Source organism: Manis pentadactyla, chromosome 16, assembly GCF_030020395.1.
Source record: "Manis pentadactyla isolate mManPen7 chromosome 16, mManPen7.hap1, whole genome shotgun sequence".
Lineage (NCBI taxonomy): Eukaryota > Metazoa > Chordata > Mammalia > Pholidota > Manidae > Manis > Manis pentadactyla.
The window spans coordinates 9,069,128-9,083,696 of record NC_080034.1 but is presented as its reverse complement, the minus strand read 5'-3'; the positions used below and the strand labels follow the sequence as shown (position 1 = coordinate 9,083,696).

The window sequence follows — 14,569 nt, the reverse complement described above, 5'->3', positions numbered from 1 at the left end:
CTTAATTATTTGAAACAATTCCACATAGACAGACGTGAATGTGATTGTATGATACTGTGTACTGGATATTGGAGATAAAGTGAAAAGTTTTGTTTTGTATTAAATATCTGCATGTTTATTTATATTTATGCTCATTTGCCCCTTGTCCAAAAGTGAAGTGCAAGATACCATTGAGTGTAGGTGGTGGAAGTCTTGCTGTGCGGACTTCATTCTGGACTAGGAGCATTCTGATGTGGTTGAAACTGATCTAGATTAGGTTTATAAAAATATCAAAGTGCAGCTTTTGAAAAACAATTTTTTTTTTTAAGAGAAGCATCTCAGCCTTTGCAGGCCTCTCGAGTCTGCCATAGCGGGAGGACTGTTCTCTATTCCAAGGCGTAGCGGTCACTTGGGGGGGCAGCTGCCCAGGGAGGTGGTCGTGGTATAAGGGGCGGAGACTCAGCGTCAGCCCAGCAGGAAGATTTAATTCATTAGGAAAGAGCTTCAGTTTACCTCTTTTATATTTACAGATTCAACACGTAGGATACATACTTTTATTCTGGATGTTTCTGTGTGGGCTTGTCAATGATCCTTTTTAATGTCACCATTTTACCTGCTACAATCGTTTTAGTTTTAAATTTCAAAATCTGAGTTGGATTTTACCTAACGGATGAGCTGTTATTAGTATGCAGAACTGGACGGCTTATTTTGGTGTCTGTCTCAGGGGACATCCTCTGTACCAGCCGCTGCCACTCTGTCTATAGTAACCACTGGCGATCTGGATCTGTTCGGCGAGCAAATTGCAAAGTCAGACGAGGTGGCAAAGAAACAGCTCTCCATGGACTCCATCCTGTCTCTGTATGGTGCGGGGGCCATGCGGCAGCAGAGCGCTCCTGGTAATGCTTTTGAAAATCTGCTTTCAGGAATTGCTGTGATGGCTAGAAGTATATCCTTTGTGGTTATAATATTGTATTTCTTCCCTGTTTTTCTGTGTAGTGGGTGCTTCTGTTGAAATTTACACAACTACAAAACTGAAACATTAGAATTAACAAGCATGTATAGGATTCACAAAACTATTCAGAATTAACAAGCTGTTCACCTATCACTTAATGTTCTTTCACAAGCCTATAGGATGTGGATTATCTTTGAAGAATTATTCAAACTTGACTTGCATGGAGTTTATAACTTTGTATACAGTATTTTCTCTGTAGGTAAATAAGGAGTCTGAATTATCACATAAATTCCAAAAAGCTTTTGGGTTTTTTTTTGCATTTATAATGAAATACTAGCACAATAAGGTATATTGTTTACACAGTTTTACTCTGTTAGACCTTGGCCTCTAAAATAATGAGCTGCCTTTCATTTATGAGCTGAAATTATATGACATCCCATCTGCTTCTGTAAAGCCAGCACAGTCAACTCTCAGCCATGTGTCTGGTAGCGGGAGGCCGGTGGTGCAGCCCAGCAGGGTTGGCGTGTGTGCTGCCCAGTGTAGATACTCTCTGTGTAGCTACTGCATAAGACTTGGTTATAATCAGATTTGCTCACGTTCCTAACTGATTGGTCTGCATTTTGGAAGTAACCACCTCACAAGGTGTGTGAGTTGGTCTGAGCAGTTCAAGTTTTCTGTGGATAGTTCAGAAAGACAGCGTCCTTTTCCTGTGGTTATAGGGTGAGTGCTGCTGCTGACCACAGCCCTGTTCATTTTCTTTTCATGGGTCTCCTGCACAGGTGTGTTTATGGGACCCACAGGCATGCCATTTACCTCACAAGCACCGGCGGGATTTCAAGCCTTTCCGTCCATGGGCGTGCCTGTGCCTGCAGCCCCGGGCCTGATGGGAAACGTGATGGGGCAGAGCACGAACATGCTGGTGGGCATGCCCATGCCCAACGGGTTCCTGGGAAGTGCACAGACTGGTGCCACGCCCCTTCCTCAAACTGTGGTTGGCCCCCAAGGAGGCATGGGGGCACAGATGGGCGCAGCGCAGAGTGCATTCGGCCAGTGGAACCTCTCACAGGTAGGGGGGCTTTGCTCTCTGGCCTCTCCGTTTCAGAGAAACGAGATGGATTTTCTAAGTGCCGTTTTTTTCTATTTAAATCTAACAGTCTGGTAGAAAGAATTGAGTAGGGGTAATGTGTAAAGTCAAAACTGTGTGGAGACTTTGTGCAGGGACGACAGCCCATTTGCTGTGATGTACCTTCATACACAATGTTCTGTCATGAGTGGTAAGCATTTTTTCATTGCAGGTTACAGCAGCTGTAATCTGCCCGTGGGCTGAAAAAAAAATCTTCTTGTTCAAAAACTGTGAAGTTGGATTTCCTTTCACTTATCCTATAAATTGTGTTTATGTTTAAAAAGAATACCCCACTAGTTCAAGAATTCCCGTAAGATATGAATAAGCCCATTCATTATTTGTCACCGAAGTCACCTCAGAACATAAAATCCTATTTCTGCCTAAGTTAGTTGAGAGCCCAGGAATGACCTTCAAGGGCCCCTCTCCTCTCGGACCCTGTGGACAGAAGCCCTTCCCTTGACGCCTCCTCTCTGATGTTCCTCCAGCATCTTTGTGACCGTGGGTTCTGTCCTGGGCAGCTCTTCTCCCTTGAAAGCATAAAGGGAAGAGGCCATAGTGTTTTGCTGGTGTTGGTTACGTTAGCACAACCCTTGTATAGGCCACGAATGCTTTTACTATTACGATTTAAAGGAGTACCTCCACGACACTGGTCGCTACTCTGGGACTCTCAGTACCAAATGTCAGTAACAGCTTTTGTGCAGCCAGAATAGTGAAGCTCACCCAGCTCAGGCCAAGGCGCTGGAGGAGCCGGTAAGAGGTTAATGCTGCCCCGACTCCAGGCACACAGAAGGGGGCGCTTCTCTCCAGCACCCCCGCAGTGGACTCCCCTGGCTCACCCCAAGGGGTTCACACATCCTCTGGTAGATGGGAAGTGATCTGCCCCTTCAGACACTGAGGCCGCATCGGTGACGTGATGAATCTGGCCTGTCCTTATTCACCGTCAGTCTCGGAAGTGAGACTGCTTATGTCCACGTACGTGATTCCGGTTGGGAAGGAAAATACGTGTAGGCTTATGAGAATTATAGATGTTTATGTGGTTAACTAAGAAAAAGTTTATGCTTTGTGACCATTTTTACTATTTACTACATAAAAACTATTTAAGAATTTAATAAAAGCAGAATATATATAATTTAGAGTATTTTACTTTCTAGATTTGCCTTAGTCCTTTAACAGTTACAGAACAATATCCTGGTGAAAGTTAGAATGGACTCATGCCCAGATGTGAATCAAAGGTTACTTTGGTACTGTTTTCAGCTGTGGTTAATCTTTGGGGACAAAAAATTGAGATCACCTTACAGAATGTGCTAAAAAAACTGAGGGAACAGGGTAGCCGCCACCTTCCGTAGAGAATGACTGTGGGGGATGGGGGTGGGGTCTGCTTTACCCTGGTGCTCTATCACATTGATGGAAAATACTTATAATTGCTACTAAACTTAACTGTCTCTTTGAGTCAACTTTAAATAAAGGCAGTTTCTAATAAAATAGGGCAACTATTAGGAGTTACAAGTGAAGTAAGCCTCTTAAGATAAGCCCATTGTGTGCTTCCCAGGTGAATCAGCAGATGGCCGGTATGAGCGTCGGCAGCGGGAGCCCCGCGGCGGGCCTGGGGCCGCCGCCCCCCACGGCTGCAGGCTGGGCAGGCAGTGCGGCGGGGCAGACGCTCAGCACGCAGTTGTGGAAGTGAGTGCCACCACCCCCGTTTCATCCGGATCTACCGCCTGACATTCCTGCTAAAATGCGTCTAGTTCCCATTTATTCATGTACATACATTTTTTTCCTTTTCCCCATTTGTTCATATTAAGAATCACCTGATTGACCGTGTTGGTCTGTACTGATTAAGTGTGGTGAAAAGCAGGTTGAGAACCATTTGATGTCCAGGCAGCTGTGCGCACATTTCCTGTGATTCATAAACTATGTTGGAGAAGCTGCTCAGCCAACGTGCATAATCAGTTTTACTCTGGATACAATTATAGCTCTAAGGTTTGCATCTAAGGGAAGTAGTTATCATGTTTGTTAGTAATACCTCTGACAGTATACACCCCACCCCCAGATTAGCCAGTAATCCTGTAGGAAGGTACTATATGATCAAATGTTTAATGCTATAAATAGAATGTAAATGTACCACTGAGCACTGTTTTCTAGTATCAAAATTCTTTTATTTCATCGTACATGTCACTGTGCTGTTGTTATGATGTCCGTAACAGGGAACCTGGTTAGTGAAAGGAAGATAAACCTGGATGTTACTACAAAACTGAGCTTAACGAATGTTGAAAGAATTCAAATTTTATCTGCCTCCCTTGTAATTTGGATCTCTTCTTATGTACATAGTGCTTAACGTGAAGACCTTTCTCTGCACTATATGCAAACAGGGTAACTAAACAAAGCCACTTCAGGCCTTGAAGGCATCTCCAGGTTTATGACAGTAATTGTGTTTACATTTTATGGTGCCTAGTATCGACAAAATGTTATAGCCCTCTATTAAACAGATGACTCCATAGACCTTTTTTCTGTGGGTTTTATTTCCTATGATGTATACTGATCAACCTTATAAAGATGAACATTGCAAAGTTAGGAATTGAGAACATTAAGTTGACAAAATGCTAATCACCTGTTTGTTTCTAAAACCTGTTCAGTTTTGTCAATTATAAGGCCAAATGGGAACAAATGAGAAAAGTGTGTAAGGTACAGAACGGCATATAGCCTTGGCGGTGCTATGCAGGGCTCTTCAGTTTAATTGCTTGGAAAACATGCAGAACAAATGAAAGAAAACATACGAGCCACACCACCCTGTGAGCCTAGCGGAGCAGCTGGTGCAGACAGGCCTGCTGGCTGGGGCCCTGCAGTGGGGTGACCGCCGGCCAGGCAGGCGCCCCAGTGCTGCTTCTGTTTTATACCTCAATTCTCACTGTGTCCAGGTGGTACTTGGGTTCGTTGGCCAGGTTGACCTTCTCTGTCCGAGTGTGCCACACGAGGACCTGGAAGGGGAGGAGAGCCTGTGGGCAGTTGCTCAGCGCGGGCGTTGGGCAGCCGTGCGGCCCGAGGGAAATGCGTACCTTGGTGCAGTTGCCGGCCTTGGGCTCCAGCTCCTCCACCGTTGTGATTTGTTTGAGGAAGTCCGACTCCTGCATCCCGGGCTGGGATCCACGGCGCTTAAACACAGCTTTTGGATTGGACAAGATGACTTGAAGGCTGACGGCAAACCCTTTGTGACGTTGAAAAAAAAAAAGGCTTTAAAGTAAAATACTAGTATACTTCTCCTCTTTTCTCTATATAATTTTGGTCACAGCAAAAAACAATTTTTAAATGCTTACTCGTGGTCTTACTATTAAAACTGCATGGCGCATCACTGGTGTCAGAGTTGCTAAAGGAAACCCGTGCTCACAGCACAACACACCCAAAGGCAGGCAGGAGCTCCGGGGCAGGGCGGCCGCCAGGAAACGGGGGTCGAGGCTGCTGGTCATGAAGGGGCGCTCCCACCCCCACCCTGCCAGCTGACACTAGGAATAACTAAGAAGTAAATGTAGCTGAAGAGCATGGAGACGCAGCCCGACTACCCCTGGGGCATGAGCGCCCACCTGGTTCTCCTGCCCTTCACCCCATGTGTGCCCCGCCAGAACCAGCCCTGCTCACTTCACTCTGGGTTTAGAAGACTGAGGAATACAGGTCACGTCAATGAGCTCAAATATGAATCATCATCATTTGGCTTAAATTTCCCGTTTGGTTCAATCTGCAAAGGGTGGGGACTTTGGAAATCAGTGCACAATATATCAGGCCATTTGGTAAATTTTTTGTATTTCATTTTTCAAGGAAACAAATTACTGTCAGTTTCCTTCAATGGTCTAGTCATACAAAAAAATCATCACTTGTTAATCTGTAGCTTAACTGTGTTAAAGGCTGAGCCATTAAACACTCCACAAACCGTCTCAGCAAGCAAGCATTAGAACCTTTGTAATTTTTAAAAATCTGAAGCCCTGGACCTCTGGTTCTGGTGACTAAGCTGACATAAAGTCAGGTGCTGCCCGGAGCTAAAGCCCGAGGACAAACCTCCAGGAACGTCTACAGTAACTGAATTGATTTATGCTTCTTTTTGCAAAATTGCAGTTAGTACCAAAATGATACCAGGCAGTAACAGGGCAGCTGTGAGAAAACCGCCCCCAGCATGTGCAGAGCCTCCCCAGGAGGCAGCCAGGGCCAGTCCCGTGCCACCCCTGCTGCCCTTACGGGCGGCCTTAGCCCGGAGCTGTGTGCACAGCGTGGGTGCAGCCGGTGCTGAGTGAGGAGGAGCAGTCCTACCGCAGGAGCCCGAGGGCTGGGCCCGGTACCTCCTCAGCCCTGAGAAGGAGCTCTTCTGAGCGGGAAGACCCCAAAATTTGGACCATAGGCCTTTTGTTTGCTTGGGTCCTTGTACTTGGGAGAGTCATTTAACCTTTCCTGATCCTAAAACTTGCCCACTTCCTCATCTGCAAGAGAGATGGGACGTCTCAACAGTGTCTGACGTAAAACTAGTGAATGGAAGGGCTCCGCTAACTGCAGGGCAGTGTTCAATGTCCACCCCGTTCAAAACGTTACAATATATGAGTAAAAATACCGTTATAAATATCATGAGGGGCAGGAGGTATTAGCGTCCGCTTACGACGTACACAGGGTCGACGGGTACAGGCTTGGTAAAGTCCTGGGTGGCAGAAACGGATGCCCGCATTTCACACCACTCTGCCAACAAGTCTGGAGCCTTCCTCGGTCGCAGGCAGGGCAGCCACAGGCTCCGCGACAAGCCGAAGGCTCGGATCAGCACAGAAAGCTAATTCGAGGACGTCAACTCGGATTCGGTGTCAAGACATGACCTGTTTCTTCTGATGCACTAATATAAATAAGCTCCTCCTCTTTTCTCAGTTGGGACTCTGCCCTCCTCAGTCACGCTGAAGCTCCTGGTATATTTTTCACATGGGTTCAAGGTACTGATTGTATCTCCCCATTCTCAAAAAAAAAAAAATCCAAATTGTACAGAAGTCATTCTGAAAATGGTACGAAGCCACCTGGATATGATTTTCTTTGTTTTCCCCAAAGAAATTAATACATTTGTCATCGTGACCACTGTCAGATTGTCTTTTCTTGCTTGCTTTTAGCTCAGGACTGTCCCAGCTCTTAAAGCAGCGTCACATGGCGAAACCTGCAGTTCATGCAGTTCTTACCAGCAGTAAAGCTCAACCCTGCAGGGCAGCGAGGCCCTTCCCTGGCCTCACCGGGGAACCAGTGCTCCTGGAAGGCAGGCGCCGCCCCGTGGAGAGGGAGGGACGTCGCAGTGGGCAGCTCACCACAGCCGCCAAGTGATTTCCACTTTCTAGTAGAAAAGGGGGTGGAGGGCACTGCAGACACCTCAGTGTCCCAGCTCCGTGTTCTCTGCAGTACCTCTGCTCTGTGAGCTCTTCAAAGGAAGCCGCCCACAGCCAGGTGCCCGCAGCGCATGCCAACTTGCGGGGAGGCACCTGACCTGCTGCTGAAGCTGGGAGCTGCCTGGAAACACCGGACCCTTTCTAGGCTCACTTATAGTTTGTCAGGCACAGCCTTCAGGGCTGATGACCCTATTAAATCCTGCCTCTGAAGGCAGGGCAAGGAGTTTTTAGCTCCTAAGCCATTACCTCCAAGATGAGTGTGGGATTTTCTTCATTTCCAAATATTTATGTCTCAAGTATTACACATACCCTTCCCTTTTTTTAGTGAAATTAAATTAGTTTTAAAGATGTTTGCAGTCACTTTGGAGATACTAGGAACCTTTCAAAAATCATGACAGTAGGACTCAGTCCTGGTCAGTTTGTAAAAAATAAAATGCAAATGGAAACTGGTTATTTTAATGAACACAGGACTTGCTGACCTCAAGTGGGGTGGGAGGTGAAGCTCCCCCCCACTCAGGGTGAGTCAGGGCGCTTCGAATGTGCTCACTGATTCACAAGTAGAAACCTTTGTTAAGACCAAGTCCAACAAGCCATTTACACTTGTGAAGACGCAGTACAAAGGGCTGGGTGTCCTCTTCTGTCTTAAATAACTGAAAACCAGACAAGATAGTTGAGAAAAAGTTTCTAGGGAAAAAAAAGATATATTGGGAAAGAGGCACACAGGACAGAGATCTCTGGAAAAGGAGAAACAAATGTGAGCCCTCCGGCTGCCCCGGCCTCCTGCCTGAGCTGAGTTTTCAGGCTGCACCGCGCGGTGGGGGTGGGCAGGCGCGGCGCACAGGACGGCTGTCTCCCCGAGTCCAGGAAGCAGAACCCAGGATCCCGGGGAAGCCCAGGGAACTCCCAGCGCAGAGTGAGCCCCTGCACTGGGGAGGGCACAGCATGCGGGTGTGGAGAGGGCCCCCCTCGGACCCTGAGTATGATCGGCAAATGCTCGTGAAGCTACCGCGGCCCCGGAAAGAACGCCTGGGGAGCAGCGGGGGATCAGTCACTGGCGCGCACTCGGGCTGGGAATGGTTCCCCTTCCCGACAGCCAGAGTGGAACTGTGACGGCTGGGGCTCCTGAAGGGGACTTGGAAGGTTGTGTCTGTTGTAGGATCAAATCAGCCCTAAAAGCGGTGCCTGACAAACTGTAAGTAAGCCTAGAAATGATCAAGTGTTTCCAAGTAACGCAGCTGTATCCCTGAAAAAAAGGTAAAAACAAAAATCCAAACATATGTCTATGTATATGTATCATACATATGTACAGATGTATGTTTATATGCATATGTATTTATATAAATGTGAATACATATAATGCACAATTACATATAAATATAAACAAATACATATGTGTAATGTGATACATATTTTATATATATTAAATATAATAAGTAACGTATATTTTGTAATACCTAACATAAAATTCAAAATGCCTGAGATAAAAAAATTACCACATGTACAAAGAGGCAGGAAAATACAATTTCATAACATAAAGAAAAATCAACAGACACATACCCAGAAATGACACACATGGTAGAATGACAGAAGAAGAACACGTAAATTATGTGTCATATGTTCAAAAAGGTACTAGAGAAGATTAGCATGCTGAGTAGAGATATGGAGGATGTTACAAAGATACACAATGAATGATCTCATTGTGATGAAAAATATGTCTGAGATGAAAAGAACACTGATGGATCAACAGCTGTAAGACACTGCTGAATAAGAGTAGTAAACTGGAAGACATAACAATAGAACCTTCACAAAGGAAAACACCACAACACACACACACACACATGTCACAGACACAGAATGAAAGGTGGAGGTAGGAACAGAAACACATAACTGAAAAATTTCCAAATTTGAAAAATCATTAAGAATATATAAGATTGAAACAATATTTTCAAGCAACTTGACCTAACATTTATATAGAAAACTCTCTACCCCATGGTTGCAAAAAACACAATCTTTTCAAGTACACAAGTACTTTCAAGATAGGCCAAAGTCTGGGGCAAAAATCAAGTCTCAATCTACTTAAAAGAATTCAAATTATACAAAGTATACCTCTGACCACAGTGGAGTTAAAGTAGAAATGAATAATATTAAGATATCTGGAAAATCTCCAAATATTTGGAAACTACACAATTCTAAATAAAATATGGATCAAAGAAGAAATCAAAAGGAAAACAAAAAAGTGGTTAACAGAAAGCAAAATAAAGACATCAAAACTCGTGGGATGCATCTAAAGAAGATTAGAAATTAGCATTTTTAAAAAGCACTAAATACTTCAAGAAGAAAGGTTTCAATTACTAAAGCTTCCAACCTTTATGCAGTAGGAAAATGAGTAAATGAGACCCAAAGTGAATAGAAAGAGGGCACCAATAAATGTGAGTGCTGAAATCACTGAAACAGTAATAGAAAATGAGAAGATGGGTGAAGTTAAACCCATGTCATTTGGGGGGAAAAAAGTCAATAAAATTGGCAAATATCTACCCATGCTTATCAGGAAAAGAGAAAACAAATTACCAATACTAGGAATGAGAGGAGCATTGGAACAGATTCTACAAACATTAAATGATGATAAATGAATATCAGAACAACACTGTGGCAGTTAATTTGACAATTCAGGTAAGAATGGACAAATTCCTTGACAGACACAGCTATCAAAGTTCACTCAAGAAGAAGTAGTTCATCTGAACAGCCCTGTATCAATTTAAAAAATTAAGTTTATCGTAGAAGAAAATCTTCCTACATAAAAAAAATAAAAAACCAAACAAAAAACCTTCCAGGTTCAGATTGGTGATTTCTACCAAATGTTTAAGGAAGAAATAATAGAACTTTTCCAGAAAATAGAAAAGGAAGGAACAGTTCAAATTCTATGAGGCCAGAATTGTCCTGATACCAAAACCAGACAGAAATATTACAAGAATATAATTCCTGAACACAAAAAAATTCTTAAAAGTTTAGTAAACTTAATCCAATAGTAAAAAGACAATAAATCATGACAAAAACGAGGTTTATCCCAAGATTGCAATGTTGGTTTAATATTTCAAAATCAATGAACGTAATTCACCAAATTAAGAGGCTTGGAAAAAAATCTGATTATCTCAATAGGTGGAGAAAATGCACTAGACAAAATCCAACAGCTAGTTGTGACTTAAAGCCTTTGAGCAAACTAAGAATAAAAGTGAATTTCTTCAACCTGATAAAGGGCATCTACCAAAATATCTGTGGCCAACATTATACTTAACGGAGAAAGAGTTGAGTGTCAAACTCCTGTAGACTGGAATGAGACAAGCATGTCTGCTCTCAACTTTTACTCAACAATATACTGGAGGTCTTACTCATTGCCATGAAGAATAAAACAAGCAAGCAAGCAAAGGCAGACAGACTGGAAAGGAAAAAGCAAAATGCAGTGGCCATGTAGTTCACAGCATCAATACTGCCGATCAGTTCCTTCTGCTGTGTATCGACTTAGCCTCACCTCCATATAATTGTTCCACTAGCACATTCTCTCTTCTCTAAGGACACATAATCTAATTTTAGCACGGCTGTTACAAACCACAGCTATTTCTAATTCCCAAAGGATAATTTTTTGCAACAATACCTTTAGAGTCCAGACACAAAAAAGATACTGATGGCTTTTTTCTTGCTAGTTGTAGAATACTGGGCCCTTGAGACACTTCTGCTGGCAATAGGTACCAGGTAATTTCAAAAGTCTCTACCAACTTTAGACAATAAGAAAAATAATTTCAATTTCCAAACTAAAATATGTACACACACAACAGGGAACTTGTTGAAGAAAGGTAAGCATGTAGCACCTCCTCTCCCCTCTTCTCTAATCCTCTCCAAAGTAGCCAGCTCTCCTTTCACATCTCTTCCTCGCAAAGCACATTCTACCTTCTCAAGTGTCGTGTGTGTGTGTGTGTGTGAATCTTCCCTATCCGCCCCTCCACCCCTTATGAAGATATAATTCATATACCCTGAAATTTGCCTTTTTAAAGGATACAATGAAGTGGCTTTGGGAACATAACTCTGGGCACCATTTTTTGAAAAGACTATTCTCTATTGAATGGTATTGGCATCCTGGCAAAATAAGGATTCATTTCTGGACTGAAAATTCTCTTCCACTGATTCATATGCGTATATTTAAGCCAATACTGCACTGTCTTTACTACCATAGCTTAGGTCTCAAATCAGGAAGTGTAACTCTTCCAATGCTGTTGTTTTCCAAGATTGTTTTGGCAATTCTGAGTCCCTTGTTTTCCTATATGACTTCTAGGATTGTCTTGTCAGTTTCTGCAAAAAGGGCAGCCAGAATATTGATAGGAATTGCACCAAATATGTAGATTTATTTGGAGAATACTGCCATTTTAGTAGTTTTAAATACTGTAATCCATAACACTGTCTTCTAATCCATGAACATAAGGTGTCTTTCCATGTATTTACTTTTTTAATTAATAAAGTCAAATAATGGTGATTCTCTTAGAATGAAACTTTGAATAAGTTGTAACTCATGTCTTCCCTCCCAATTACTGCCAGGATCACTAGTTGCTGATTTCTCCCATGACTGCAAAGCTCTTGGTTTTTAAGGTACCATGGACCTGGGGGAGGTAGGGGGAGGATTGGAATAGGGCAAGCTGGAACAATGGAATACTTTTGTTACCAATATTTAGTCATTTTTGTAAAAATCAATGCACACCTTGGGTTAATTTCCACAGTTCTTAAAAAGTTGATTTTGACAATTTTTGCCATTATTCTCATTGATTTTAAATAGGACAGGATATCCGAAGGTCCTATTCTGCCATCAGCAATGATGTCATTGCTTTTCTCTTTTTCAACCCACCACTCCCATTATCACTCTTTTAGGTGGACAGGCATGGAAATTACAGTTAATGTAGAGCATGAAGAATAATAATGGAAAGCTGCTGAAAAATGAAAAAAGAAACACCTTGGGACAAATGAAAGTGGAAATACAATCATACCAAAACTTACAGAATGCAGCAAAAGCAGTTTTAAGAAGGAAGTTCACAGTGATAAATGCCAACCTCAAGAAACAAAGGTTGCAAATAAACAACCTAACTTTACACCTATAGGAACTAAAAAAGGAACAAACAAAGCCCAAAGTTGGTAGAAGGAAGGGAATAACAAAGATCAGACAGGAAATAAATGAAATGGACACTAAAAAAGATGATAAGAAAGATCAATGAAGCTAAGAGCTGGTTCTTTGAAAAGATAAATAAAATTGATAAAACATTAGCTAGACTCACCATGGAGGGCACTCCAATAAATAAATGAAAAAGGAGACATTACAACTGATACAACAGAAATACAACAGATCATATGAAACTACTATGAACAAGTATATACAAACAAACTAGACAACCTAGAAGTAAGTAAATTCCAAGAAGGTACAACCTTTCAAAACTGAATCTGAAGAAACAAAATCTGAACAGACCAATTACTAGCAAGGAGACTGAGTCAGTAATTACTCCCCCACCCACCAACAAATAAAATCCCAGTACCAGACAGCTTCAGTGGAAAATTCTACCAAACATTTAAATCAGAATGCCTGTCGTTTTCAAATGCTTCCAAAAGACAGAAGAAGATGAAACCCTTCCAAATTCATTTTATATGACCAGCATTAACCTAACACTGTACCAGACAAGGACTCCACAGGAAAAGAAAATTACAGACCAATATCCCTGATGAACATAGATGCAAAAATCCTCAACAAAATACTAGCAAACCAAATTCAGTAATACATTAAAAGGATCATATACCGTGATCAAGTGGGATTTATCTAGGGATCCAGGGCCACTTCAACATCTGAAAATCAATCAGTGGGATTGATTTACCACATTAACAAAATGAATAAAAATCATACCATCTCAATAGATGCTGAAAAAGCATGTGACAAATTCATCATTTACTTATGATAAAATCGCTCGACAAAGTGTATATAGAGGATGTGTAACCTCAACATAATAAAGGACATACAGGACAAGCCTGCAGCTAACATTATACTCAATGGTGAAAATCTGGAAGCTTTTCCTCTAAGATCAGGAACAAGACAAGGATACCCACTTTTGCCATTCTTATTCGATGCAGTATTGGAAGTGCTAACCAGAGCAATCAGGCAAGAAAAAGAAATAAAAGGCATGCAAATAGGAAAGAAGTATAACTGTCACTATCTGCAGATTACATATTATATATTAAAAAAACCCTAAAGACTCCATCAAAAAGAATGTTAGAATAAATGAATTTAGTAAATTGTAGGATACAAAATAAATATACAAAAACTTGTTGCATTTCTATACCCTAATAATGAACTATCAGAAAGAGAAATTTAAAAAACAATCCCATTTACAACTGTAGCAGAAAGAATAAAATATATAGGAAGAAATGTAACCAAGGAGGTGAAAGACCTGTGCTCTGAAAACTATAAAATATTGATAAAAGAAATTGAAGATGATACTTAAAATGGAAAGTTATTCCATGCTCATGGACTGAAAAAATTGATACTGTTAAAAAATCTATATTGTCAAGAGCAATCTACAGATTCAATGCACTCCCTATCAAAATTCCAATGGCATTTTTTCATAAAAGAAAGACAAATAACCCCCACATTTGTATGGAACTACAAAAGACACCAACATAGCAAAAACAGTCGTGAGAAAGAAGAACAAAGCTGGAGGCATCATGTTTCCTGACTTCAGAGTATATGACCAAGCTATAATAATAATAACAGTATGGTATTGGTATAGATACACAGATCAATTGAAGAGAACAGAGCCCAGAAATAAACCCATACATATATGGTCAATTAATTTATGACACAGGAGGCAAGAATAAGCAAAAGAGACAGACTCCTCAACAAATGGTGCTGGGAAAACTGGACAGCTACTGCAAGACTATGACACTGGACCACTGTCTTACACCATACACAAAAATTAACTCAAAATGGATTAAGATTTGAATGCATGACCTGAAACCATGAAACTCCACTAGATGAAAATATAGGTGGTAAGTTCTTTGACACTGGTCTTGGCATTGTGTTTTTTGGATCTCACACCAAAAGGA

General features: G+C 41.9%; 2 protein-coding genes across 11 annotated transcripts in view; one reads left to right on the top strand and one right to left on the bottom strand.

The window, feature by feature from the left end:
• Nucleotides 1-4,553, top strand: part of SMAP1 (small ArfGAP 1) — a 198,570-nt gene extending 194,017 nt beyond the window's left edge. For all 10 annotated transcript variants that reach the window (XM_036916216.2, XM_036916215.2, XM_036916213.2 and 7 more), the window contains 3 exons: nucleotides 704-875; nucleotides 1,711-1,997; nucleotides 3,604-4,553. In XM_036916216.2, coding sequence (XP_036772111.2) covers nucleotides 704-875; nucleotides 1,711-1,997; nucleotides 3,604-3,738 — 594 coding nt within the window. In that variant the 3' untranslated portion in view covers nucleotides 3,739-4,553. The remainder of the gene's footprint in view (nucleotides 1-703; nucleotides 876-1,710; nucleotides 1,998-3,603) is intronic.
• An 87-nt stretch (nucleotides 4,554-4,640) lies between these two features.
• Nucleotides 4,641-14,569, bottom strand: part of B3GAT2 (beta-1,3-glucuronyltransferase 2) — a 48,859-nt gene continuing 38,930 nt past the window's right edge. The window contains exons 3-4 of the mRNA XM_036916220.2: nucleotides 5,108-5,256; nucleotides 4,641-5,029 (exon numbers count right to left, since the gene is read on the bottom strand). Coding sequence (XP_036772115.2) covers nucleotides 4,943-5,029; nucleotides 5,108-5,256 — 236 coding nt within the window. The 3' untranslated portion in view covers nucleotides 4,641-4,942. The remainder of the gene's footprint in view (nucleotides 5,030-5,107; nucleotides 5,257-14,569) is intronic.